Genomic DNA, 26,733 nt, shown 5'->3' with positions numbered 1-26,733 from the left:
ATCAGGGAGATGCGAGTGAAGTAATCCAGAAGGCTGGAATATGTTTGACAAGGACGCTTGCTTGGCCCTGCTGCCTCAGCTTACATCACGCTGGAAAATAATTGCTAACGTCTCCTATGATAATCATTCCCTGTACGTGGACGTGAAAAGACTCTGGATTGGTTGCTTGTACTCATCACAAGTTGAAATATCTGTCTGAGAGAGCCTTCGGAATCAAACACAGCGCCTGTGGATTCGGGCGCTGCTCTCCCATACCTACACCAGAATGGAACGTCCATTTTTTGCTCAAGGTTCTATTGCAGAGAATAAAAGCTTGGTATTTCACAAGCATGATGACTGATTTAAAATTTAAAGTTCACAGAGTAAATGGCTAATTTTCTTTTCACTCTCACCTTGAAAGCTTTAACTATATCTATATGTTTTGTTCTTGGAGAAATTTAAGAAAATAGCTCTTGAAGACCAGTTTTCTGGGTTCCTGAGTGAGGCTGACCATCATTTTTGCTGTTGCGGTTGCGGCCGTTGTTAATGACTGCTTATCGCACACATACCTTAAAGCTGAATTTCTGATCAGCACTGGAAACAGATGAATCACACAGGACATCTACATGGGGGGCTACAGCCTTGTGGGCCTTACCAACAACTTAGCAACATAAAGGTGGTTTTCACCTCATCAAAATGGACCCGAGGCCCTGTGGGGGCCCTCTTCCTGATGTTGTTGAATTTCAGGGTAATGAAAAGTTCTACAGATAAATAGATGATGATTGGACCTTCAAATGCAAAAAGAAAAAAAAAAAAAGAAAAAAAGAAAAACCAAAAAGCACCCAAATGCATTTTGGACACGTTTTAGTATTAAAATGGTGTCAGGAGGTGATATAATTGTTCTATATTGTTAATAATAATACTCACATGTCGTGAAAGCCTTGGAGCACCTCCCTAGCCCTGGGGTTTCTCAGGACAGAGCACAGAACCTCTGGCTTTAGAGACCTTCGGGACTGCCTCTGATATCCTGTGCAGCCATGGCAGGTGATTCTGCATTTCTTGGGAGTACTGCTGCTCACGGAAGCTAAGAGGGCTTGAGGGTCTCTAGCGGTCCTGAATCACTGCTGAGAGGGAGTGACAAAGTCGGAGAAAGGAAGTACAGGGGAAAGTGTTTTCAGCTCCATTCGAGAAGCTCTGTAACCACTGGGGACTCAGCAAGGGTTCTGGAGTCAGTTACACCTTAGGCGGGTCACTTGCATGCCTCAGGCTCCCCGTTTAGAAAGGGAAAAGACCCGGCAAAGGCAGGTGGTGGGCTTTGCACGTGGCTGGTGCTCAGCACTTGTCAGTTTCCTCCTTGGCCTTCCCCCCCCACCCCCACCCCCCCCACCCCCGCCCCGGCTTTAGGTCAAGTGGGAGTTCTTCAGGAGAGCCTGGGCCGGGTGCAAGTCCAGACAGAGGCATCAGGCCTGGAGGAGGGAGTCTGGGAGGGGGGAGAGCAGCATTGGGGTGATGCGGGCCGGCCGGAACACAGGGGCCCAGGGGCTGGTGCAGGGCTGGTGCGGGGCTGGGCTAGGGCCGTACTTGTAGTAATAGCAGTCTGTGGTGCTTCCCGAGATTCATTTTCCCGAAAATTGTTCTGGAAGAATACATTTAGAATAGATAAGGGATGGACCCACTTAGCTTCTTGCAGAACTACTGGAGTAAGTTCATGTGAATGCCGAGTCCCTTTGTGTCAAAAGCCTTATCGGAGAGGGCTGGAGGGCTGGCGCTGTGTCTTGCACATCTTTGTCTTTGCTCACATTTGCATGATTTTTGTACACCAGTGACATTTGTATCATTTTGGAAGTTTTAAAAACATTGACCAGTATTCTTGAAGTTCTAAGCAAAATTACAAGATGTATATAATCATCGTTGCCTTTCTTCTCTTTTGCCCCTTGAATTAGCTTAGAGTTTTATTTAGGGCCTAATTTTCTCTCTCTCTTTTTTAACTGAGATATAGCCGACATACAGTGTCGTATTAGTTTCAGGTGTTCCACATAGTGATTTAACAGGTCTGTACATTCGGTTATTCTGTCTGTCCGCATACAATGTTTTTACAGTATTACTACATTTCCTGTGCTGTGTTTCTCATCCCCATAACTTAAAACTGGAAGTTTGTACCTCTTAATCCCCTTCACCTATCAAAGAAGATCTACAGATCTATTAACAGGGCCTGATTTTTCTAATGGCTTTCCTGATCATTTACACGGAATTTCCGTCCTCGTTTACCATTCCGCACCCATGAAAGAGCGTGAGCTTGGAGTTGACCTTTGTGTTTGTTTCACCTCACAAATAGTTATGGCTTTGGTTTCTTTGTGACACATCAGCCTTAAAGTAAATACAGCCCAAGCAGCAACTAGGTTTTGTTAAGGTTAAAAATTAGCTTGTTTTTTAAGTTAATAAAGATCAAGGGGTGGCTATTGGAAATGTTTGTCTTTGCCCTGGAAGTAAAAGCAATAACACCATAGAATAGGCTTCATGCTTTTGATACACACACACACACACACACACACACACACACACACACACACACACATTTGAAACTGATGGGTAGCTTGGCAAAGAGTAGGAAAAAGAAGGCACACAGATGACCTGTGTGAGTGGAATTTCAGAACACTTACGACATTTTACTGTTTTCAAGTACGCAGAGCAGCTTGGACTAGACTAAAAAAATATTACAAGTTAGAGAACTTTGCTTTTTATTCATTCCATAGATGGAATATGATTTATTCATTCACTCAGCTCTTCAGTCTCCTACAAGGCGTCATGTTAGAGTGGGTTAATAATGATAAATTATTGAGTTGCAGATGAGTCCTAATGGACACAAAGTTATTCTTCTAAGCATTCTCTCTGTGTGTTACTAATTTGCAGGGTAAAGGAAAACTCTAGCTCAGTCCAAGTTTGATCGTATTCCACATTAAGGAATTTGAGATGAGTTATGAGGTTTACAGTGTGTTCAAATGAGGCCAGGAATCCAAAAGAGTGCCCCTCACCAAACGTCCACAGTTATTGGAACCTGTGAATAGGTTAGGTTGCATGACAGAGGGGAATGAAGGTTGTAGATGGAAGTAAGGTTGCCAATCTCTTGACCTTAAAATAGGGAGATTGTTCTGGATTATCTGGTGGAACCGAGTGTAATCGCCAACGGTCCTTAAAAGTGGAAGAGGGAGGCAGGAGAGGAGGTCGGAGTAATGTCACATGAGAAGGTCCCGACCCCCAGTTGAGACAGAGGGAAGGGATCTAAGAGCCAGGGAATGTGGGCAGCTTCTAGAAGCTGGAAAAGGCAAGGAAACGGATTCTTCCCTAGGCTTCAGCACAGAACATAGCTAGCTGACACCTGGATGTTAGCCAGTGAGACCCACAGTAGGTTTCCAACCTACAGAATTATAAGATGGTAACTATTTGTTTCAAAGGAAGGGAGGGAGGGAGGGAGGGAGGGAGGGAGGGAGGGAGGAAGAAAAAAGAAAAAAAAAAAGAAAAAAGAAAAAAACCCCGAGGCCAGAAATCTTCTGAACTGTTCAGCAGGTAGAAAGTAGGTCTGCTGGGGCGTGGGCCCCAGCCTCTGCTCAGCTCTCCTGCTCCAGAAACGTCCATTGATAAGGGACCGACTGGCTGGATCTGGACCAAATTCAATATCCAGATCCTTTCTAGGTTAGGACCTCTGGCTGAGGCTCCATCTACTCCCCTGGGTGGCCCCATTGCACTGCAGTGTTTCCTTGGGGTGTGAACTCTTGTCTCATGTTCACAAAAATGACATGAAAGTATTTGCTCCCCAGGCCCCCCTCCCTTGTCTCTTCCTCTCCCCACCACTGCCTCTTACACCACCTATCAGCCTACCTCCTCATGGTCCCTATCTGGTTTTACCAGAGTGAGGGCTGCGTGCTGAGGACTGTGGGTAAGGCCCTGGTGCTGGCCTTCAGCCTGGCCCTCAAGACCTGGGGGGGTCGGGTTTCTGTCCTGCATCCCACACCTCCAGAACGAGCCCCTTGCTCCAGCCAGGCCAACTCGATCCAGAATATGCCATGTTACTGACTAGCAGTAGCGTTCCCTCTTCCCCTCCTGTCTCCCCACGTCCTTTCAGGGAAGGTCCGTCCAGAGTCCCACTTGCCAGAAGGAGCCTTACTGATGTCTGACTCTCAGTGCATACCCTTCTTCTCTGAGTTGTGTGGCATGTGGGTGTAAATCTCACGTTTTGGTACTGTCGCTGCCCAGCACGATTCTTAACCAGATTGGCATCAGCTGGGAGGTAGGAAGTGAGCATTTATAGTTGAGTAACACTTCTGTCCTGGTGGAGACTCATTTTTGGCTTGGGAGGCAGTATAGGTTAGTGCAGGGGTTCTCAGGTGCCAGGGGACACAGAAATATATGGACCTCTGCACCCTACCCCAAGGCTTCTGAGTCGGGGGGTCTGGGGTGGGAGAATACGAGAATCTGCATGTCTAGCGAGGGCTATGATGCCACTCGTCCAGGGGCCATACTCTTGTGCATCCTGGGGCAGAGGTTTAAAGAGCATCGGCTTGGAGGCCCGCCACCAAGGTTTGATTCCTGGTCCCCAAGCCTCCTCACTGTGTAGATGCTTTGACCTCTCCACACCTCCACTTCCGCGTGTATACAGGGTGTAAAGTCATAATACCCACCATATGGGATTGTGGGGATCGGGTGAGAGACTGCGTCACGGTGGGCTTTTGCACCTGAGAGAACGCTGTAAGCGTCAGCCATTATTAACCATTTTTCTTGGAATCCAGAAAGGCATTGTGATATGGTGGCAGACACTGATGTAGGGATGGGACAGGATGGGCTCTGCCTGCTGTGTCCTTGGCTACTGTCGTCACCTGTGTAACTGGGGCGAGCTATTCAAGCATTTCTAGGCCTTAGTTTCTTCATGTATAAAACGTAGGCAGTAGTATTTGTCTGTTTTCCTCTTGGTGGCTGTGAGAATCACGTGGAATATTCTGAGAGGATTTATATGAAAGGAATATCAGAATTATTATTAACAGCTGCTATGTGTAGCATTCCTTATGTACAGAACACGTCTAAGCTCGTGCGTGTGGGTGCAGTCGTGAACCACACTGGCGGGGTGGACTGTCTGCCCTACGCCAAAGGCCGAGTGTTCACTGCGATTGCTGGCCTCCTCCGTCGGCCGTCCTGGTCCTGTGATCTGATTTTAGCCCCACTCTTCCTGTCTGCCCCCTTCAAAGCCTTTGTCAAGTCTAACCTGGGGCCAAACGAGAAGTCTCCAGGCTCGTCAAAGGAAAATTGAGAACCGAGCCAGTGTGATAGCCTGAACTTCAGGAGCGATGTGGAGTCTGTAGGCTTACAGATACCTTCACGTGATGATCGTCTCACTTGTAATCTTCCTATTGAAAAAATAGCGTCTCAGTTGCCTGTCATTTTGAAGAATTCATTTCAGAGTCTGCAGCCTCCCTTTTCTTCCCTATATGAGAGAGATGTAGTAACTTTCTTTCTCATGGGGGCTGTGATCAGTTACACGTGGCTAATATTTGTGAAGGGCTTTGAAACTGGCTGTGCTCTTTGTTACCATGAGGCGTGTTGGGACATAACAGGAGGACGGGAGGATTTTCAGCTTTCGGTTAGACGTTTGTATAACCAGTGTAATCTCTTCATTGGGTGAATGCTCTGACAAGGAGCATTTCCTGTTGATTTTATGTGCCCCTTATCCGGTTCTTTGTGGCCACCTCTCTGTTCTTTATTCTAGCACTAGGACAGAGATTGTCTAGAGAGAGCCCTGAAGCAAAGCAGGGAGCTGTATTCTGCTCACTCCACAAAGTAGACCTGCCTTTCTTATTTCCAGCATCTATGAACGTAGGGCTGAGAGAGAGAGATGTGGGTTACATCTGCCTGCGTTTTCACCCGAGCTTACTCTTGCTCTCTGGGTTGCTTTCGGGTTTAGGTCATAATAGGTGTTGGTTCGGCCTCGCTCTGGTCCTTTGTAGACATCTGCCCGCGCCACAGAGCCCCTGCGTTTGGCACAGACCACGGTGATTGGCAGTGCCTTCCCAGGCAGGGTCCAGTCCTGGAACAGCGGGGGTTGCAGGTGCATTGGCACGTGCTGGTGGGGAGCGCACACGGGCCTTGCCCACCCAGCGCCTGGCGACTCTCAGCAACACGGTCCCATCTCTGAAATATCTTGGCCTTGTGGGCTTGTCACTCCAATTAAAACTTCAACATGAAAGCAGCCCAGGCTGCTGCTTCCTTTGTGCTGCATGTGAGCGTGGCCCGTGCCAGGAGCATGTCATGGAGACCGTGGAGGGGGTGCCACGTTTCGGGGGCCTGCGCTCGTGTCGGGGGTCCGTTTCTTCAAGCTTCACGTCTTGCTGGTTGCTGCTGCTAAGTGCACCTGAGAGGCAACTTTCTGTTTGCCAACAGACAGTCACCTTTGGGCTGGTGGTGAAAGTCATTTTGCACATGTTCACAGATCCGCCGTGTTACCGAGCCTCACGCTCTGACTTCTCTCTGGCAAGGACTTACAAAATAGTCTCTCTGGCTGATTGTCAAAAATTACATCATATCGGAGTAAACTGCTTTTAAATCAGACATCCATTATTCATGTATATTAACTGCTTTTTTATTTTTTTATTGGCTGTTTTGTGTATGATTTACTCTTTTCTCACTAGGTCCCCCCTCCCTCCCCAATTGTCTGTCTTCCTCCTCGTTTTTTTTTTTTTTTTAATCTTAGCTCATCTGTGAATTTATAGAGGCTGTTGACTTAGCTTTGCATGTGAGTATGAATATGCTGGCCCTGCATTGTTTTGTAGTGAAATTTTAACCACGTTTTTGCAGGCCATATTTATGTTGGGTCAGGACAGCAGCTTGGGTCATTTACATGAGTAAATTCTACCCCAAAGACTGAGAAGTCTTTTTCTCTTGTACCTTTTGTATTGTTTTAAATGGGCATTACTAGTTTTGTACCTCAAGAGCCGTACTGAACGAACTGTACCTCCCACTTATGAAACAGCTAAATACGTTGCCATGAGTGGAAAAGCCAATGGACTTAATGTGTTCATTTGTATGCACGGAGCGGATCTCTAATGTAGGCCGGTGTGCCGTGGGCCCGGGATCGATAGACACAGGCCGAGATGTGTAGCACTCACTCATTCTTTCATCAGATCCGCGTTCAGTCCCTCCCATGGTGCCAGACACAGCACAGGTCTCCAGGAAGTACCTGTCCACTCCACACCATAGTGCCAGAGGGCCCCCTGGGCAGCCGGCATCTTTGTGGCCGTGGTGCAGTGCCCTGACCCGTGGCACTTGTCTGTTTGGAATAAGGACCACGTGCAGTTTGAACTACTTATTTAACCCAGATCGGCAGGGTTATTGTGGATAATCGGTATTTGCGTACTTTTAAGCACATTTACCTGAATCTTTGCTCACCGTTCCTTCCAGCACCTCAGACCTTTTTTCTGGAATGATTTTCCACCTTCCAAAAATATACTCTTAAGAAGTTCCTTGAGTGAGGGTCTCCTAGGCGCAGGAGTTCTCTGTATTTTTCCCCAAGAACCTCTTTTTTTTTTTTGGCCTCAGTCTAAAGGTAGTTTTGCTGGTCCCTTATAACTGTGGGTTGACAGTCCTCTATGCTCAGCCCTTTGGAGAGACGATTGGTTTGGACTCCACTGGGTCCACTGAGAGCTTGGCTGTCAGTCTAACGGTCACTGTGCTCAAGCCTCTTCCTCCTCTTTTGTCTGCTTTGAAGATCTTTTCCTAGTCTTACTTTTCTGTGGTTTCTCTCTGATGTCTCTAGGTGTGCCTGCACTTTCATTTTTCCCGTTGGATCTCTTGTGCTTCCTCCTTCCGGTTGTAGAACATTCTCAGTCATTGTGGAAATTTTCCCCTCCCTCATCCTATCTGTTCTTCCTCTCTGGAACTCAGGGCAGATGTGTGTTGGACCAGCTTGTCCTCTCTGGGCTGTGTGCAGCTCACTCACATTTTCCATCTCTGCCTCTCTGTGTTGCATTCTAAGTGACGTCTTCAAGTCTGTCTTCAGTTCATGGAATTCCTTGGACTTTAATTCTCTAGCTCGTCCGTTGCCTTTGTAATTTCTAGAAATTCTGTTTGTTTTGTTTTTGCCGAGGCTTCTTTGATGCTTTTGACTCCTCACCATTTTATTTCTATAAACATTTTCAGCATACGTTTTTTGTTTTATCTAATAAACATCTGATATCCTTGGAAGTCTAATCAGTTTGTTTTCTACCTCTCATTTTTGATGAGTTGTTCCTTTCTGTAGTTGGGATTTTTTTTTTGAGCCTCATAAATATCTATCTATTTATTTATTTTTACTTTTAATTTAAATTTTAGTTAACATACTAATATTGGTTTCAGAATAATTCAGTGATCCATCACTTACATACAATACCCAGTGCCCATCACAAGTGCCTCCTTAATGCCCATCTAGCCGATCCCCCACCCACCTCCTTCCATCAACCCTCAGTTTGTTCTCTGTCCTTAAGAGTCTCTTGTGGTTTCTTTCCCTCTCTCCTCTCCCCCCTGCCCAACCCCGCCTTGGGATTTTTTTTTTTTTATGAGCTGTATTTGGCTGATCTTGATTTGTAGGCTTCCTTTTGTTCTTTGTTTTTTTCCAATCAAAAGGTCTCACATATTTCTTACTGAGCCAACCTACTGGTGCAGAGGCATAGTAACAGACAAAAATCATTTCCCCGGTAAAACAGGTCTATTGTTCAGGTCGTAGGGATGACTACAGAGTGATAGGGGAGGAACATGGGGCCTCACGCAGCATTAATGTGTGTGCCATCTCGTGTACGATCCCTTATAGATGCAGCTTGGTTCTTCTCCAGTGTCTCCTCTTGGAGTTGTACCTGATTTTATTACCGGTTTTTATCTGAATCCACTGGGGAATAGGATGATTCTGCTTTTGTTCCTTGGCCATGAATTGCTTGATCCGGAAAGTCTTGTGAGAAGACATGGAGACAACCGTCAACTGCCCACACCACAATGGCGGAGAAAAGGGAAGCAATTTGTAGGTTTCCTAAGGGGCCTGGGTTGAGAGGATCTTCCTCCTGAGAAGACCCTGCCAGCTACCAGGAGACATGTTACCAACCTGAAAATACTTCAGTTACCGGGCCAGGGGGCTTTGGGGCCTTGCAAGTAGTTTAAATGTCTATTTATTTATTTTTGAGAAAGGGAGAGAGAATCCCAAGCAGGCTCCAGACTGTCAGCACAGAGCCCTATGTGGGGGGGGGGGGGGGGGGGGAGGGGGCTCTATCCTGCCAATGAGAGATCATGACCTGAGTTGAAATCAAAGAGTTGGACGCTTGACTGACTGAGCCACCCAGGTGCTTTGGGCCTTACAGGTAGTATAAATTTAAACTGTGAACCTGGGTGAGGGCAGACCCGGGGCAAACAGTTTCCACACTGAGTTGAACCTGAGGCAGAAACGAGTTTCCAGAGAGGCTCTATTTGCCAATGGATAGGCTTCTCCACTGGTCTGATTTTTACTGAGCGTACCCGTCCGTACGAGGGCCCCAGCAATAGGCAGACATCTCGGTTCTGGTGTTTCCACTTGGTGCTGGCCAGAAACCGTGCCTCTTGTCCCCCAGGCTCCTGGGCTCCTGACATTGGCAGATATCCTCAGAGCAGCCCCTGAAATGAGCGCCCCTTCCTTTTCTGGTTTTAGCGCCCTCTTCGTTTTTGGCTCCTCCGAATTTCTCTGATTTCTCAGGAGTTAAACAGAATGTTTGAGGAATATTTAATAGACTGAATCTTATGCAGCATTTTCAGTGTTTGTAAACAGGAGGGCTTTCCCCATATTCTAGTCTGCTGCGCTGTCAGAGAAAACCTTAGCCTGGCTACAGTTGGAGTGCTCTAGAATCTGGATGGTCTGGAGAGGGATCTGTGGAACCTCCTTCTGTTTTGAGTAGGATGAAGTAATTCTTTGTATAAGCCAATAACGGGATTAGGCATCCAGAAATGGGGGAGTGCGTCAAGCAAAAAAAGGTGTATCTGCGTATTTATCGTGAACCAGACTGTGGTTACCAGATTTGCCGATGTACCAATCAGTTCATCTCCAAGCACGTGCTGGGCCCTTGGTCAGTGCTGCAGGAATGAATGATAGGATTTCTTCCCTAAGGAACTTAGGGTCTGAGTCCGAGGCAGTGTTCTATGGCATGTGGCATGGCGCTTGGTAGCACAGCCTCAGCTGGCCTGGCCGAACCAGTTTCCGGTGTTTGAGAACCACGGGTCTGAGAAAAAGAAGCTGACGTGCCGTTCGAGACGGCACCTCGTAAACAGCAGCTCAAGCGTGTAGACAGTAAATACCTTCATTACCGACGAGAGGAGATGAACTCTGCCAAAGGCACAGAGAGAGCACAAAATAAGCTTCCTTGGGGTGGAAGAGGAGAGGACGTGAGGACTGTTTGCTTTATGCCCTAGAATTCGGCTTCTTACCATGACTTTCTCCCCTCAGAAGAGCGAAGTATGTGTGGTAGTGGTGGGGGCGGGTTATTAGGGAATCAATAGAGAAAAGTAGGTAGACTGTCATCTCCAAAGATTTCAGTCAAATACCCACCCCCATGCCTTTTATCTTGGACTCTCTCAGCCTAGCATCTGCCAACCTTCCGCTCTCCTTGTCCCTTCCTCTTCTTAAAATAGCAGCAGAGGGGGTGCCTGGGCGGCTCAGCCAGTTAAGCATCTGACTTCGGCTCGGGTTGTGATCTCACAGTTTGTGGATTCAAGCCCCATGTCGGGCTCTCTGTCAGCCCGGAGTGCACTTTGGATCCTCTGTCTCCCTCTCTCTCTGCCCCTCCCCCACGCAGCAGACAAGTGATCTTTAATTCACCATGCTTTTGAAAATGCCACTGTCGGGGCGCCTGGGTGGCTCAGTCGGTTAAGCGGCCGACTTCAGCTCAGGTCATGATCTCGCAGTCTGTGAGTTCGAGCCCCGCGTCGGGCTCTGTGCTGACAGCTCAGAGCCTGGAGCCTGTTTCGGATTCTGTGTCTCCCTCTCTCTGACCCTCCCCCGTTCATGCTCTGTCTCTCTCTGTCTCAAAAATAAATAAAATAAACGTTAAAAAAAAAAATTAAAAAAAAAAAAAAAAGAAAATGCCACTGTCTCATAAGGAAGGCTTCTGACCACTCCTCACTTTTTGGGAAAGGCAGTGCTGCGGTCCCGAGGAGGCCAGCCAGCTGCTCAGGTGGGTGTTGGAGTGATGCCTTTGACAGAAGTGTATGAGGAGGACTTACTGTTTTGGTAAGTTTAAAATCAAAACACAGACGGAGTTCCTTTCTTCATTCATCAGTGTGTGACCAAAAGTCGGGGACCGTGAGGCTCTGTAATCTCTTCGTAGTGATTCCTGTATGCAACTGGGTGCTGTTTCATGATGAAGGTAACAGTGTGCCCACATTTAGGAAACCTCTGCCGCGCGATATTCACTTCTTACTAGGTGGGTGAAGGACCTCGCCCACTGCAGGGACAGTAGCCGTTGGTCAGCTCTTGCCTTCACGCTTTGATAGGAAGGCCAGTCCTGGGCGCACTGAGTGTTCCGGGTCGCGCCGGGGTATCCCAGATGCTGGCCCCGTGGCCGCCCCCCACTTCCTGATTCTACCCTGCCGCCCCCGCCGTTACAACACCAGATGCTAGGACGTGGCTGTAAGGTGGGCCTCCTCAGAGAGGCGGGTCCCACATTTCGAGGAGCAGGTCAGCCGGCGGCCGTGCACCAGCTGGTGAAGAGGCGGCTTGTTGCAGCTGGCAGCAGGCTGAGGCCTCCACGTGTCACCCACCGTCCCTGTTCATTCCAGTACCGACTGCAAAGAAGATGATTGATAAGTATTTGTTGCAGTAACGAAGTACGTTATTTTGCCTAAAAATTTATTAACAGCCCAAATAGCCATCAATACGAAATTACACATCCATAAGAAATTCTATGCAGGCATTAAAAAGAACAAGATTTACCTATAGATACTAATGAAGAAAGGACTCTCCTGTTGTTTAAGTAGGAAAAACAAGTTATAAAACAATAATCCCATTCAGGGAAAGAACAGTTTTACACACGCACACGCACACGTAGAAAGGCAAGGCAGACCTGTGTCAGAAAAAGTCTTGCGGTATATACACCGAACTGCTGAAGTGTAGTTATTTCTGAGATTGACCTACAGAAGGTTACCGCTCCTTATTTAATTCTGTTGTGTTAGAATTTGTTACAAGATCTATTACGTTTGAAATCAGAAAACAATTTTTTTTAAGAAAAGAATTTCAAAGAAATCTGAATAGCTGACAGAATTTAAAGTTTGGATTCTAAGACTAGGATTTATGAAGATATTTTAAGGTTTTTACGAAGAGGAGGAAAAAACACAGAAAAAAACTTTCTGCTGAAGTTCTTTGTCTATGGTGTTTGCCTCCATCCGGTGCCCTCTCCATCTGCCTGGAAGCCAAAGAACAGGGAGGGCCACCCAGTGTCCTGCGACTGTAACACCGCACATCCTATAGTTACCTCTGCAAAATAGCTGTTGGTCATTGTAGATAATTCTTAAAATAAAAATTTGCTCTGTAATCACTGTGTAGGCTCTTCTGCAACATTCACTTGGTACTTAAAAGGAAAAATCCCCAGCAGCATCTATTGATTTGGCGGTCACATGAATGCAGAACATTTTCTCCAAGATTTTAGCTCTGGGTAGTATTTTCCTTCTTTCTAGCATATCCATACACCTCTGAGAGGGAGTCAAGTGGCCATGGGTTGAGACTCACCCAACTAGGGCAATAAAGAGAAAAATTAGTCTAATGCATGGTCTTAACAAGAGGGGGAGTGTGAGCATGAATAATTAATCTCACTAGTCTGTGGCAATCAGATAAAATGAAGTCCCATTTGCTCAACCTTATTAAAAGAGAGAGAGCGTGGGAGGGAGCGAGCAAGGGAGGGAGAAATGGTAAAGGTCGTTAAGGGACTTTTAACATGGAAAGAACCGCCTCAGAGATGGGTAATGTGTTTTCTAGTCTCTGTGGTCTTTAACTAACCCTAATGGTAAAGGTACTCTTTGGATATTCTGATTCATTGAATTATTAAACATTTCAGAAAATACTTGACTCTTCGCTATGAACTTTGATGCCTTTATGATGAATTTGCAGTCTTTCCGGAGAGGGATCAGAGTTCCCTGTGTCACTCAGAGATGACCTATCCACTTGTCAAAAATGAACTAGAAAAAGTAAAGATGGACTGAATACCAGATTTTAATTCTTAGGTTTACCACGGACCTTTGCACTTTCAAGGCCTACCTTCCTACGACGGAAGTGGAACTATTATAAAAACAAAAAGAAATTGAGTGTAACAACTCCACTGAAAGCTCTATTATGATACAGAAGTGTGGAAATTATGAGAGACCATGAGGTTGCTGTTTGAATTGTTTTTATCCTTCCAGGAATGGATTTTATGCAACTTTTAGGTTACTCACTATAGATAGATTTGATTACTTCTAATCAATATTGCTTGGAAGAAGAACTTCTTTTGGATATTTTAGAATTGTTGAAATTGTTTTCATTTAAACTTGTTGGAATTTTCTCAAACTTACTTTCAACTGCGTGAAAATAAAAATAAAATTTAGCTTGCTCTCTGTAGCCTTTATGATTAGGAAGGCGGTTTAAATTTTGAAATTGCCTCTTTCCTTTCAACCTCTTTCAGGTGCTGCTCACAATAGTTAATTAATATTAGTCTTTTTTTTTTTAAACTGTGAAGCATTTCCACAGGTTCACTTATTAGAAGTGTGTGTTGATGAAGAGATCGTGGTTTTCAAGGTGGAGACCCACAACCTCTCAGTACTGAAATAAGAATCTGTATCCTGATAATTGGTAATCGTACAGGTTGAGAAGAAAAAGATAGCACATTTCATTTTCATGTGTGTGAGAAGGGAGGAGAATCTATCTACAAAATATTAACATTAAAACTTCTGAGTTCGGGGCGCCTGGGTGGCGCAGTCGGTTAAGCGTCCGACGTCAGCCAGGTCACGATCTCGCGGTCTGTGAGTTCGAGCCCCGCGTCGGGCTCTGGGCTGATGGCTCAGAGCCTGGAGCCTGTTTCCGATTCTGTGTCTCCCTCTCTCTCTGCCCCTCCCCCGTTCATGCTCTGTCTCTCTCTGTCCCAAAAATAAATAAACGTTGAAAAAAAAATTTATAAAAACTTCTGAGTTCAATAAATTTAACCACATGACCAACAGGATAGAATGCATGTTCAGGGAGGGTGTGTGTGTGTGTGTGTGTGTGTGTGTGGGTGAATGAGGAGGCTTTTGAACTGTGAATTTGGGCAAGGGCTGTATCTTCAGTATTAACAACAGTGAAAAATGCATAGCAAGCATTTCATGTTAATTCACTGAATTACTAAGATTTTTTGTTTAGTAAAAGACTTAAATATTCTTTAGAAAGATTCCTCATAAATCCTCCTTTTTTTTTCTTTTTGCTGGAGAGATAGCACAGAAATGTTCAAATATGATGAATACCTTGTCTAGTGATCAAGGATACCTTATTTGCCTCTATACCTTATAGAACAGAGCCTCCTAAAATTAGCAAGTTGAGAGTGGCTGAAGAGAGAAATGTTTGGGAATGTTCATTATACCAATATAATTATACCAATTATATCAATAAAAAAAATTTTTTTTAATGTTTGGGAACAAGGCTTTGTGTTTTGGTTTGCAGTTTAACCTAAAGGAATCACTGGTCATGTAGTGATTAAGTGTCCATCTTCCCGGATACTTGTAGTGTTGTTTTTACCTTCTGGGATATCCACAGAGAGAGGGGAAAAATAAAGAGAACACAGGCTGGCTCATCTGCAGACATCAGAAAATCAGAAAGCAGCTTCTCAGCAGCCAGTGACCCTTGTTTTCTCTGCTGCTTTTTCTGGCTTAGGAAATTGGGATACCTCATATCCCCATTTGGCATTTTCTTTTGTGTCCTAGGATTTTGCACCTTGGCCTGAGGAATTCTTGGGATGTTCTTTTGTTTTCTTTTGCGTGTCCTTTTGTCATTCCAATAGCCATATCCCTACACTGTCACTCCTTGGAAAAGGTAAGGACAGTAAGCGGCAGATCCTATCCCTTATAAAAGGAGCTGGGGAGTAATAATGGCCCTGCCCTGGGCAAGGCTGCAGTGAGAAGTGTTGCATGTAGGCCTCCTGTGTGCAGCTGCAAACCCACGCATCTTCCTTCCTTCCCAGATCCTGGTGTACAGCCTGGAGGCAGAGCGCTGCCTCTCGAAGCTGGGTAACGCGCTCGGGGATTTCACTTGCGTCAACCTCAGAGACAGCCCTCCCAACCTCATGGTCAGTGGCAACATGGACAGGAGGTAAGTCTGAGCGAGGAGCTGCGTCTCGTAGCCACGGGAGCTCCTGCCGAGGCTTTGCCCCTCGGCTCGGCGCCACTGTTCTCGCTCATTCCCTCTGCTGCTCACACCGCTGTGTGCTCGCTCCACAGCCTCGCCCGCCTCAGCTCAGCCCTGATCCTTAAATACCGCCCCTGTGAACGTGGAGAACAAAGTCTTGCATTAGGTAATAGTTGGACAGAGCTGGGTCTCCGCCTCATTTCTGAAACGCTCCGGGAAGGTGGTCTTTTCAGCCATTTGGTGGACACAGTTGGTAGAAGGTCCAGTGAGACCACTTGGAATATCTTTTGTTCCCCTGCTGCAAAATTTGTTTGGCATTTAAAAGCTCACTTTCTAATATTAAAAACAATAACCTAAGGGCTGAATCATGTTCAACAGAATAGGGTTGCCTGCCAAATGATGTCAAGAGTGTATTTCAGAACACTGTGGTGTCCCTCTGGTGATGGGGGGAGAAAGGGACTTGATGGGAACAGATTCCAGTTTCTCTTTAGCTGATTAGCAGTCTTCTCTTTAACGCTTTGGCTTAGGGAGTCGGGTTTTCCTGGTACAGGGTCCAGTGCCAGGCACGACGCTCCAGGAACCATCAGCACGAAAGGATTAAAGTGTTTGAAAAGACCCTCTGAGTCCAAATTTTAGGTCTTTTTCTCTGCCCATTCCCTCTCCCCCTTGTCTTTTCTTTTCCTTGTCTTTTTTTTTTTTTCTTTTCTCTTTTTTTTTGGCTGGTTATCTGCCTTGTCTGATCCGGTGCCCTGAAGAGAGGTAGCATGGCTAGAGGCCAGGGTCTGCAGGCGCCCCCCTCCCCCGGCCCGGCCCCGGGCTGCAGGTGGTGGGCTGCTCGGTGGGGGGGGATCGGATCGCGAGGCGGGCACTCCTGCGTGCCAAGTCCCAGACCTCGGCCGCACCCGCACCGCTGCAGCAGCTTGCAAAAATAATTATCATGTCAAATAATATTTTCAACTCCTGACCTTCACCCCTCTGCTACCCCCTTCCCCTAGAGCAAACAGATTATGTGAGTGTGCTCTATCGAAAGAAAATTTTTTTCTCAAGGCTTCCTAAAATGGCTGATGATTTCTGAGCTCGAGAATTGAACTCCTCAGTGTAGGTCCCATTTTTCTATTTCAAAACAAAACAAAACCAGGCTTGATAAGCGGCCCCTCGTGAGGCACAGCAAATGAAACCAGTCAGTCTGTAGTTTTACTCCCATGTTTGAGTTTGTAGACTGAGCTGTACAAAGGCTCCAGGCTTATCTGATAGGATCTCCCTCCAGGGACCTAGTAGCTACTAACCGCTTTCCAGGAGAGCGAATGCAGAGGGCTCCTGCGGGCGTCCACATGGAAGGGTTTCGGATTGTAGCTTATGCTTCAGAGTTTGTTTACAGCGTGAGCGTTTAGGTAGGTGTTCAGCTACATCTCGGCTCACAGGACAGCATGGTAGTGTTCCAGAGAAGAGACGGCTCCCTTCTGCCTAACTTAGCCTAGTCGGTTGTAGGGCAGTTAAAGCCAGGTTTTCCTGACCCTTGTTGGCTGAACAGGATCCTTGTCAGTTAGGAGACCTACAGACTTCAGACTCTGTAAAGCTGAATTTTTCCCCTGGAGCAAGGCTGTCTGAGGGGCTAAAGGCCCTGTGTAAAATGGCTCTCTGGTCGTTTTCTTTCTTTTCTTTCTTTTCTTTTCTTTCTTTCTTTCTTTCTTTCTTTCTTTCTTTCTTTCTTTCTTTCTTTCTTTCTTAAAAAATTTTTTTAATGTTTGTTTATTTTTGAAAGAGCACAAGCAGGGGAGAGGCAGAGAGAGGGAGGGAGGGAGCGAGACACAGAATCCGAAGCAGTCTCCAGGCTCAGCACGGAGCCCAACGTGGGGCTCAAACGCACAAACTGCGAGATCGTGACCTGAGCCAAAGTCGGACGCCCAACCGACCGAGCCACCCAGGCACCCCTCTCTGGTCATTTTCAAGTGCAGATTTGACCATGTTAAGCCTGTTTTATTAGGAAACGAATGTTATGTTTTTTGTTTGTTTCTTAATCCCCTGTCTCTGTGGGGTGAAAGGAACAGACTAGTGGTTTGGCGTTCAGGAGGCGGTGTGCAAGGTGGCATTTCATCAGGGCAGTCCTACAACTGCGTGCCAGCTGTTTGACCACTCTGCTGGTGACCATCATATAGGAGGTCATTCTCTGTGAAGCAGAAAAGCAGTGTAAGCACAAAGAATTTGAAACATGGGTGTTAAAAAATTATGTCTGGAAAAAGAAAAGAATAAAGAATGTAGGCTTTCAGATCGGTAGAGAGAAGTCATGCGTGCGTGTGTTTCCCCAAAGGCTTAATGAGCTATGAGTAGGATCTCACTAGAAATGCACACCCAGGCTCATACAGCTTATGTTTCATTTCAACAGAGGCAGAAAGGGGTCAAATACTATGAAGAGAACTATATGTAGTTCTGGCTGCCACTACAATGGTCAATGCACTTGTAAAAGCCTGGAACCTCCTTTTTTATATTTAAACTTAATCCTACTGCTCTCTCTTCATACTCTATCAACAACCTAAGAGTGTAGTGGACTGTAAAGATACATGAAACTGTCCCAGGTTAGGACAAAAATAACTTTTCATTAACATAAGGAAATCAGCAAACATGGGTAGAATTTTGTAAGGAGCTTGGGGGAGGGGTGGGAAGCAGGGGGGACTGATAGGCTGAAATTAAAAAGGAAAAAATAGCAGGGCACCTGGGTGGCTCAGTTGGTTAAGCTTCCAACTTCAGCTCAGGTCATGATCTCTCAGTTTGTGTGTTCGAGCCCCACGTTGGGCTCCATGCTGACAGCCTAGAGTCTGCATCTGATTCTCTATCTCCCTCTCTCTCTGCCTTTCCTGCTCATGCTCTCTCCCTCAGAAATAAGCATTAAACACACACACACACACACACACACACACACACACACACACGGAAAAAGCTCACCTAGCCTGTCACCCTGTCCACAAGAAGCAGGTTAGAGTCTGATGAAGTTGAAGAGAATGATTGCCTGGAAACAGCTCTGGTTGGATCATGCCTCTGCCTCTCCCCTGCTGGCAGAGAAGGGCTATAAAGCAGGGGCAGAGTGAGGTGTGGCTCTGCACGAGAGTTTTAACACTGTAGATCAGTGACTTCTTCTGAACTCACCCTTTGTCCTTTCCTGGTAAAGCAAGAAGAGTGAGGAATAGCGGAGTACCACGGACGCTCACGTACCTCCCCAGAGTGTCAGTCTAGTGCTCAGCGAGTGCCCAACACAAAGCTTTGTATTTACTCTAAGATGCCCTTCTCCTTTTACGTTTTCACCTCTGTGAAATCAGGACTTGCCGTTTACAAGGGCATCGTAAAATTGGCAGCATTTTTAAATGTTACCCAAAGTAACGGTGCTTCTTACGATCAATGGTATTTTTAATTAAATGAAACTATGTATTTGTTCACTGAAGGCAAAAATGAATTAATGGCCTGGGAATGAGAACATTAATGAGAAGCTTGAATAGATTACCAAGAGGAAGACTGCAGGAAATAAGCCACTTTGTTGTTGTTGTTGTTGTTTAACCTGTTTGGTGTTCACCGAGCATTTAAATCCGTGAATTTATGTCTTCTACAAAATTTAGAAAGTTTTCGGTCATTACTTCTTCAGATATTTTTTTTCTGCGCTCATCCCCTCCCCTCCTGGGACTCCAGTGATGTCAAAGTCAGACCTTCGGATACTGTCCATCAGCCACTGATGCTATATGTTCCTTTTCTTCCCTAAACTTTGTGTTCTTCAGACTGCATAAGTATCCATTTAATTTCAGGTTCATGGCCGCCTTCTTTCTTCTGGCATCCCCATGTTCCTGCTGAGCCCCTTCAGTGAATTTTTTATTTCAGATATTTTTAGTTCAAAATTTCCACTTAGATCTCTTTCTCTGTTCAGAACATCATTCTCTCTTACCATTTTTACCTTTACTCCTTGGAATGTAGTCACAGTAGCTGCTTTGAAAGTCATTGATGATTCCCCAAGTCTGGGTTGTTTTTTCCCATGAGAGTGGGTCACATTTTCCTGGGTGTGTGTGTGTGTTTGCAGGGGTGGGGTGGGGGGTATGTCAAGTAATTTAGGACTATATCCTGGACATTTGGAGTGTTACGTTGTGTCTGCTTTGGATCCTATTGTATAATCCTCTGGAGAATGTTAAGATTTTTGTTTTCAATAGGCAGCCGTCCTGGTTAAGTTCAGACTGGAAGTTCTGTCTCCTGTGGGTGGATATTCAAGTGTCCACTCAATTTTCAAAGGTTTTTTTTATGCGGCTCTCGCTCTGTCCCACACATATGCCACCCAGCTCCCCAGGGGTTAGTCTGAGATGGTAGCGGTCTTTTACTTTTTTAAGTTGAAATATTGGTTGACCTATAATGTTATATTAGTTTCACGTGTACAACATGGTGATCAGCCGTTTTATCCACCTATCCATTATCAGCAGAATAAGCGTAGTTACCATCTATTACCATACAATATTTTTATAACATTCTGGACTGTATTCCCTTTGCTGTACTTTTCATCTCTGTGACTTATTTATTTTATAACTGGGATTCTGTATCCTCTTAGTCTCCTTCACCGTTTTGCTCATCCTCCCAACCTCCCTTTGCTCCAGCAGCCACGAGTTCATTCTCCGTATTTATGAGTCTGTTTCTGTTTTTGGTTTGATCTCTTGTTTTGTTTTTTAGGTTCCATATCTGTGACATCATATGGTATTTGTCTTTTTCTCTTTTTTTTTTAAATTTTTTTTTTCAACGTTTTTTATTTATTTTTGGGACAGAGAGAGACAGAGCATGAACGGGGGAGGGGCAGAGAGAGAGGGAGACACAGAATCGGAAACAGGCTCCAGGCTCTGAGCCATCAGCCCAGAGCCTGACGCGGGGCTTGAACTCACGGACCGCGAGATCGTGACCTGGCTGAAGTCGGACGCTTAACCGACTGCGCCACCCAGGCGCCCCTGTCTTTTTCTCTTTGACTTATTTCAGGTAGTATAATACCTTCTAGGTCCATGCATGTTGTAGGAGGAGAGACTTCGTTTTTTGTGGCTGAGTAGTGTTGCATTGTATATACACACTACGTCTTTATCCATCCACCAACAGACACTTAAGTTGCTTCCGTATCTTGGCTCTTGTAAATAATGCTGCAGTGAACATGGGGATGCCATGCATCTTTTCAAATTAGTGGTTTTGTTTTCTTTGGGTAAATAACCAGTGATGGAATTTTGAATATTTTTTTAATGTTTGTATTAATTTTTGAGACAGAGTGAGACAGAGCATTGAGCGGGGGAGGGGCAGAGAGAGAGGGGACAACAGAATCCGAAGCAGGCTCCAGGCTCCGAGCTGTCAGCACAGAGCCCGACGCGGGGCTCGAACTCACAACCATGAGATCATGACCTGACCCAAAATCAAGAGTCAGGTGTTTAATCGAGTGAGCCACCCAGGCACCCCCCTTGTTATTTCTCTTCGATACTAGCCATTCTAACTGGCATGAGGTCGTATCTCATTGTGGTTTTGATTTGCATTTCCCTGATGATGAGTGGTGTTGAGCATCTTGTCATGTGTCTGTTGGTCACCTCTGTCCTCAGGAAAAATGTCTATTCAGCTCCTCTGGAGATGGCAGCGGTTCAAATCTTAGTTGAGATCGCACAGCCTTTGCTCTGCTGATTTGGATCTCACCTGCGCAGCTCAGAGATGAGCCTGGGATTCACGTCTGTGTAAGAGGCTTTCCTTTAGTGCCCTCCTCTCTTCAGCCCTGCACTCTCCAGCCTTCTAGGTGCTCCTTGCCCTTGGGCCTCTCACCGGAAGAGGGGGTTTCTCTCAGAGTTTTACCGGCCTGCTTTGCTACCACCGTGCAACCCTGTGACTAGAGTCTGCCTTTGGGGCAAAGCAACAGAGAAAAGAGGGAGAAATCCCCACAAAGAACTTCCCCCCCAACAACACACACATTGTTTGGACTGCAGGGGCCCCTTTCCGTGGTTCTTCAGGAAGGTGGTGGGATTTTTCTGGAGCTTTAGCTCCTGTTGCACGTGCAGCTCTGCTCTTGGAGCTCACGCCTGGGGCATGGCTGTGAGCAAGAGGGCCCCCATGTGATCACTGCCTCCGCAGCCCAGCGTCTCGAGTTGACTCTCCGGAGTCTTCGGGTGTTTGGTGTTTGTGTTGCATTCAGAGGTTTTGGTTGTAGTTCAGCAGGAGACAGAGGTGGTAATGGGCTTTAGTTCCTCTTGGCCAGAACCAGAACTCCCATCTTCTCTTCAGTGACTTCAATAAAATAGTTGGCAGTCAAGGGCTGTGTTGAATGAGGCCCCTTCCCATTCTGTCTGTTGTTCTCAGTCTTCTCATCGGTGACCTGCTCATTCCCCGCCATGAAACCGGGGATCTGGAACAGAGCAGCTCATCAGTGCTCTGCAGGGAGGATCTAAATAGGATGTGGTGGTGAGGGCCTAGGTCAGGTTGGTAGTGGGTTGTCAAGGCAACAGTACTGCACCAACAATTCCCACTGCTTTTTTCTCCCTGTAATCTCAAGATTATTTAAATTTTTAGCAGCTTTATTGAGATAAAATTCACATGCCTACAACTCACCAGTTTAAACTGTACAATTGAGTGTAACATCCACAAGGTTGTGTGACCATCACCATCATCCCCATCTGTTTGGGACATTTCCTATAAATGGAATCCTATAAAATGTGACCCGTCGTGACTGGCTTCTTCCACTTGGCATAGTTATTTCCGAGATAAATGTGTGTTGTAGCATGAATCACTACTTTATTCCTTTTTATGGATGGACAGTATTCATTGTGTGAGTATGCCACATTATTCATTCATCAGTTAATGAACATCTGGGTTATTTCCACTTTCTGACTATCATGAAGACTGCTGTCGTCATTCAGGTACAAATTTTTGTGTAGACGTATGTTTTCAGTTTTCTTGGATATATACTTAGGAGTGGAGTTCCTGGCTTATATGGTAACCCAACGTTTACCCGTCTCGGGAACTTAGACGCCTTTTTTGAAAGTGACTGCGCCATTTCACATCCCCACTGGCAGTCGGTGATGGTTCTCATTTCTCCACCGCCTGGCCCGTACTTACTCTGGTCTCTAATTACAGCGTAACGGGTATGAGGGGTAGCTCATTGTCATTTTGATTTTCATTCTCCCGGTGGCTGATGATGTTGAACACCCTTTCATTTGCTTTTTGGCCTCATCGGATAAATGTCCATTCAGATCCTTGGCCCATTTTTTAGCTGGGTTGTCTTTTTATTGATTGAGTTGTAAGAGTCTTTCATAGATTACAGATACCAATCCTTTATCAGATAGGATTTGTAAGTATTTGCTCCTAATGTGTGGGTTGTCCCTCCACTCTCTCAGTGGCATCCTTTGAAACACAATCATTTTTAATTTGAGTGAAGTTCAGTGTATCTTTTTTTCTGTCACCAGTGCTGTTGGTGTCCTATTGAAGAAGCCATTTCCTAGCCCAGGATCACCACGATTTACTCTTCTGTTTTCTCTAAAGAGGTTTTCTAGTTTGGGCTGCTACAGTAAGGTCTCCAATGCATTTGGAGTTGATTTTTGTATGTTGTGAGGTAGGAGTAGTCTGGCCTCATTCTCTCACATGTGGATGCCCTGGTGTCCCAGCACCATCTGTTGAAAAGACTGTTCTTTCCCCCATTGAACTGTCTCAGTACCATTGTTGAAAATCAACTGACCATAAAATAGGTTATTCCGAGTGTACTCATCTGATTAAAATTTAAAATCTACAAGGACATTAACGTAAGCTAAATATTTCCATGTTTCCAGTTTGGGATCTTGTGCCGTATTATTTGGGCGTTCTGTGTATCACCATTACTGCTCACAGACCTCTTCAGGGCCATCCAATGCTGGCCCAGCTGAGGAACAAGGGCCAGAAAGGTTGAGTGCTCATTCCACGGGTCCTACTGCTCTTCGTGGACACCGTAAGGGGGGGACTCTAAACCCCAGAGACATACAGCTTTTAACACGCAGAGCTCTGAGCCGACCCTGGAGTTGGATCATTAAACTGGCTAGTTCTACTTTAAAACTGCGTGTTCTTCTAGTTGCTGTTTCAAGTGAATCGTTCACCAGAGGCCATCAGTGGTATATAGACAAAGTGATCCATTTTGGCATATAAGGTTGTATGTAAGGTCCTCTCTAATAGCCCAAGTTCAGTGAGACAAAACAGAATCCTGTGATTTCTTTAAAAAAAAAAAAATTATATATATATATATATATATATATATATATATATATATATATATATAAAATAAACACACACACACTTCCATTTTAAAGGTTTCTTATTTGTCCCGTCTATTTTCTGGATAGAAATCCAGCTTTAGGTCAGGTCCTTCTAAATGAAACTGCTGAGCCAGAGTCTGAATAGGCTTCATCTCTGCCATCAGCTACGGCTTGCCTTATTATCATACAGGACTATTTAATCCAAACCAATGGGAAGCGAGCCCCCCCGCCCCAGTCAGAGAGTCTCGGAGCTTACTTCTGGCCCTGACAAATAGGAAGTTGTGGTGCCCTGCTCCCTGCTGTCAGCGAGCGAGCGGGGAGCGGGGCGTAAATGTTGTGTTTGCTCCATCTGTAAGTGTTAGAATAAGTTATTCAGAGCTCTTAGCACAGGACCAACCAGAGTGGGCCTCCCTCCCTGTTCCAGCACGTTTTCCTGCCCATCAGATGGATGCTCCTCTGCTGGAGTCTTTGGAAGGTTCTGGTGTCTTTTATTTTAATTGGCGGGCGAGAGCCGACTCCTACGGCGCGATTTTCATTAGAGAGGGGCTGGAGCGAGGGAGTGTTGGAACAGCCCTCCAAACCCAACCATGAATATTAAACATAACACAATTACAGCTTTCGGACCAATTATTTTTCTTTTCAACGGGCAAAGTTGATGAAATACTCGCAGGATAGGAATTCACAATATCTACCGTTGGCTTCTTTTTGTCCCTGGCGTCGGTGGGCTTGGCGTTATGTTGTGCCCGTTTGTGGTGCTACCTGTGTCCCAGCATCAAGTCTTTGGTTGGAGCGCTGAATTTGCCAAGGCAGGCAGTTCAGGGCGGGGTGGCTCCGTCAGGCGTTCGAGGCAGACCCCGCTCGCCCCGTGGGAACGTGAATGGCTCACACGGACTCTGCCATTTCTGTCTGTCGACAAGAATGCAGAGGATGCCTCTCCCGGGAGATGTCCTATACCTGCTTTTCCTTTTTTCCTTGGGGGGGGGGGTGGTGGTGGTTCAAGTCCGTCTTGGCCGTTCTTGTTTTCCTTAGTGATGTAAAATACGCAAATGCTGCATCTTTTGGTGTATTTGTTTATTTTGTTTGGAGCCATCCATGCTGGTATCTAAATACAATAGGAAAACAGATGGCAAACTTTGAACTTCTGGACCGAATTTGTGTTTGCCTTTGTCTTCCTAACAGCCAACTGTAAATTATGGAGTATAAATATTCAACAGAGGAGCTCTTTATGAAAATCACCACGGTGAAATGGACCCCTATTAACCAGATATCCGCTGACAAGTACCGGGGCTGGAATCTTCCTCTTCACGTTGCGGTTGGTGAGCGGTGCAGCTGTCGCCTGCTGCCAGCCTGCCTTTTCCAGGGGGTCCACCTTTTTCTCACAGATGCCTCAAGTGGCTCTAAATGCTGATGGAGGGAGACCTTTGTCTCCCAAGTCTGCTCCACGCTGTCTGCATCTCGGGTCCAGACCCCGCGCCGGGGAGGGGGGCCCGCGGGGCGCGCCATAGTCAGAGTGTGAGGTGGTTCCAGGCCCTCGCCGGTGCGCCAGGAGTACGGATTTCTAAACTCCAGGTTTATGTACAGGAGCGTGCATGAGACACGGCACGGTTTGAACAGGAACAGCGTGCCTGTGCGGCCACCGCCCAGCCTACCCAGTGCCCCCGTCGTGAACGAGTCTGCTTCGCAAACAGCATGACGGTGCCCGCGACTAGAGGGAGCGGGCACCTTTACTTCGTCCCGCTGTCTCCACTCCTCCCCGCCGTAACTGCTGTTACGCATTCAAGTGCGTCCTTCCAGCATCTTACACTCTTTCACCTAAACAGGTAACCTGCACGGTCAGAAGCACGATACAGCGGGAGAAGCGACGTTTCTGGGCACTTCTCTTCCCGAGCAGCCTGGTCCTCCTCCTCGGTCAGCGTTCTCCGGAGGGGTCTGTACGCACATGCGCGGAGACGTTCTTCCCCCCCCCCCCCCCGCCCCATGTCACACCATTGGCCCTCTGCCCTCCGTGTGTAGCAGTGGCTTGGTGACAACTCCCCTCCCGTGGTAGAGACCGGGCACAGCCACCGTGTGGCTGCACCGGCAGTGCCCGAGCGAAGGCCGTCCGCGTCCATTCACACTCGTGCCTACTCCACGGCGGCCCGTGGCTCCCGCCACCCTGCTTGGCGTTTGAGAGGTGATGCGTCTTTCCCTCAGATTGAAGGCCTTTTGTCTTCTGCACTTGCCCACTTTAGTAAGATACTCTTCAGTATGTCATTCTCACTTTGATGAGTGCCGAGCGTGAGCATGCGTGCCCTTCGTGAATGCTAGAAACACGCCCGCCACTTACTATTCAAATATTGCCTCTTTGCAGTATGCTTTGTTTTCTCCGTCTGGAACTTCTTTTGGACACAGGCTGAACTGTCCCCTTCTATCATTTGTGTCTCCTAATCCGTTGGTCACATTTTTTATTTATGTGCACTCCATTCTAGGTCATCTTTCAGATTTATCGTCTAATCCACAAAGTCTTCCAGCCTATCTAATGAATTTAATTTCAGGGGCTGTGTTTTCATTTACAGAAGTTTTACATAAGAATTTTTTTTAAGTTTACTTATTTCGAGGGGCGCTTGAGTGGCTCAGTCTGTGAAGCATCAGTCTCAGTGCTGACAGCCTGGAGCCTGCTTCAGATTCTGTGTCGCCCTTTCTCTGCCCCTCCCCCACTCATGCCCTGTCTCTCTCAAAAATAAACATTAAAAAAAATTTGAGAGAGTGAGTGAGAGCAGAGAGAGAAGAAAAGACAAAGACTCCCAAGCCGGCTCTGTGCTTTCAGCCCAGGGGTTTGAGCCCCACGAACCATGAGGTCATGACCTGAGCCGAACCCAAGAGTCGGATGCTTACCTGAGCCACCCAGGCACCCCTCGTTTATAGAACTGTGACTTTTGTGTGTGTGTGTAAAGCAGGAATCTATTCCCACCCCCTTTGGGTGGGCCCGAGTCTTACCTTCTTGCCGCTGTGTTTTGGGAAGCTCCAACCCTACCTGTAGTTCCTGAGGTTGGCACCTGGCAACAGACTCACCCCACCCCACATGCATGCCGGCAACTGAGACACCGAGCAGTGCATTTTCAGGGGTGTAATTTATCCGGCAGTATTAAGTGA

At 46.4% G+C, this 26,733-nt stretch overlaps 2 protein-coding genes across 2 annotated transcripts in view; one reads left to right on the top strand and one right to left on the bottom strand.

Annotated features, from left to right (window-relative positions):
• The window catches only part of FBXW8 (F-box and WD repeat domain containing 8), a 122,521-nt gene that overhangs the window by 88,656 nt on the left and 7,132 nt on the right, over nt 1-26,733 (top strand). The window contains exon 8 of the mRNA XM_030292469.1: nt 15,186-15,313. Coding sequence (XP_030148329.1) covers nt 15,186-15,313 — 128 coding nt within the window. The remainder of the gene's footprint in view (nt 1-15,185; nt 15,314-26,733) is intronic.
• On the bottom strand, nt 8,512-8,989 carry LOC115498807 (60S ribosomal protein L39-like). Its single transcript, XM_032595471.1, has one exon. The coding sequence runs from the start codon at nt 8,954-8,956 to the stop codon at nt 8,801-8,803; it is 156 nt and encodes a 51-aa protein (XP_032451362.1). The 5' UTR covers nt 8,957-8,989; the 3' UTR covers nt 8,512-8,800.

This window comes from Lynx canadensis, chromosome D3, assembly GCF_007474595.2.
Source record: "Lynx canadensis isolate LIC74 chromosome D3, mLynCan4.pri.v2, whole genome shotgun sequence".
NCBI lineage: Eukaryota > Metazoa > Chordata > Mammalia > Carnivora > Felidae > Lynx > Lynx canadensis.
Note: the sequence above shows the minus strand (reverse complement) of the source record. Positions and strands in the feature narration are given on the sequence as shown.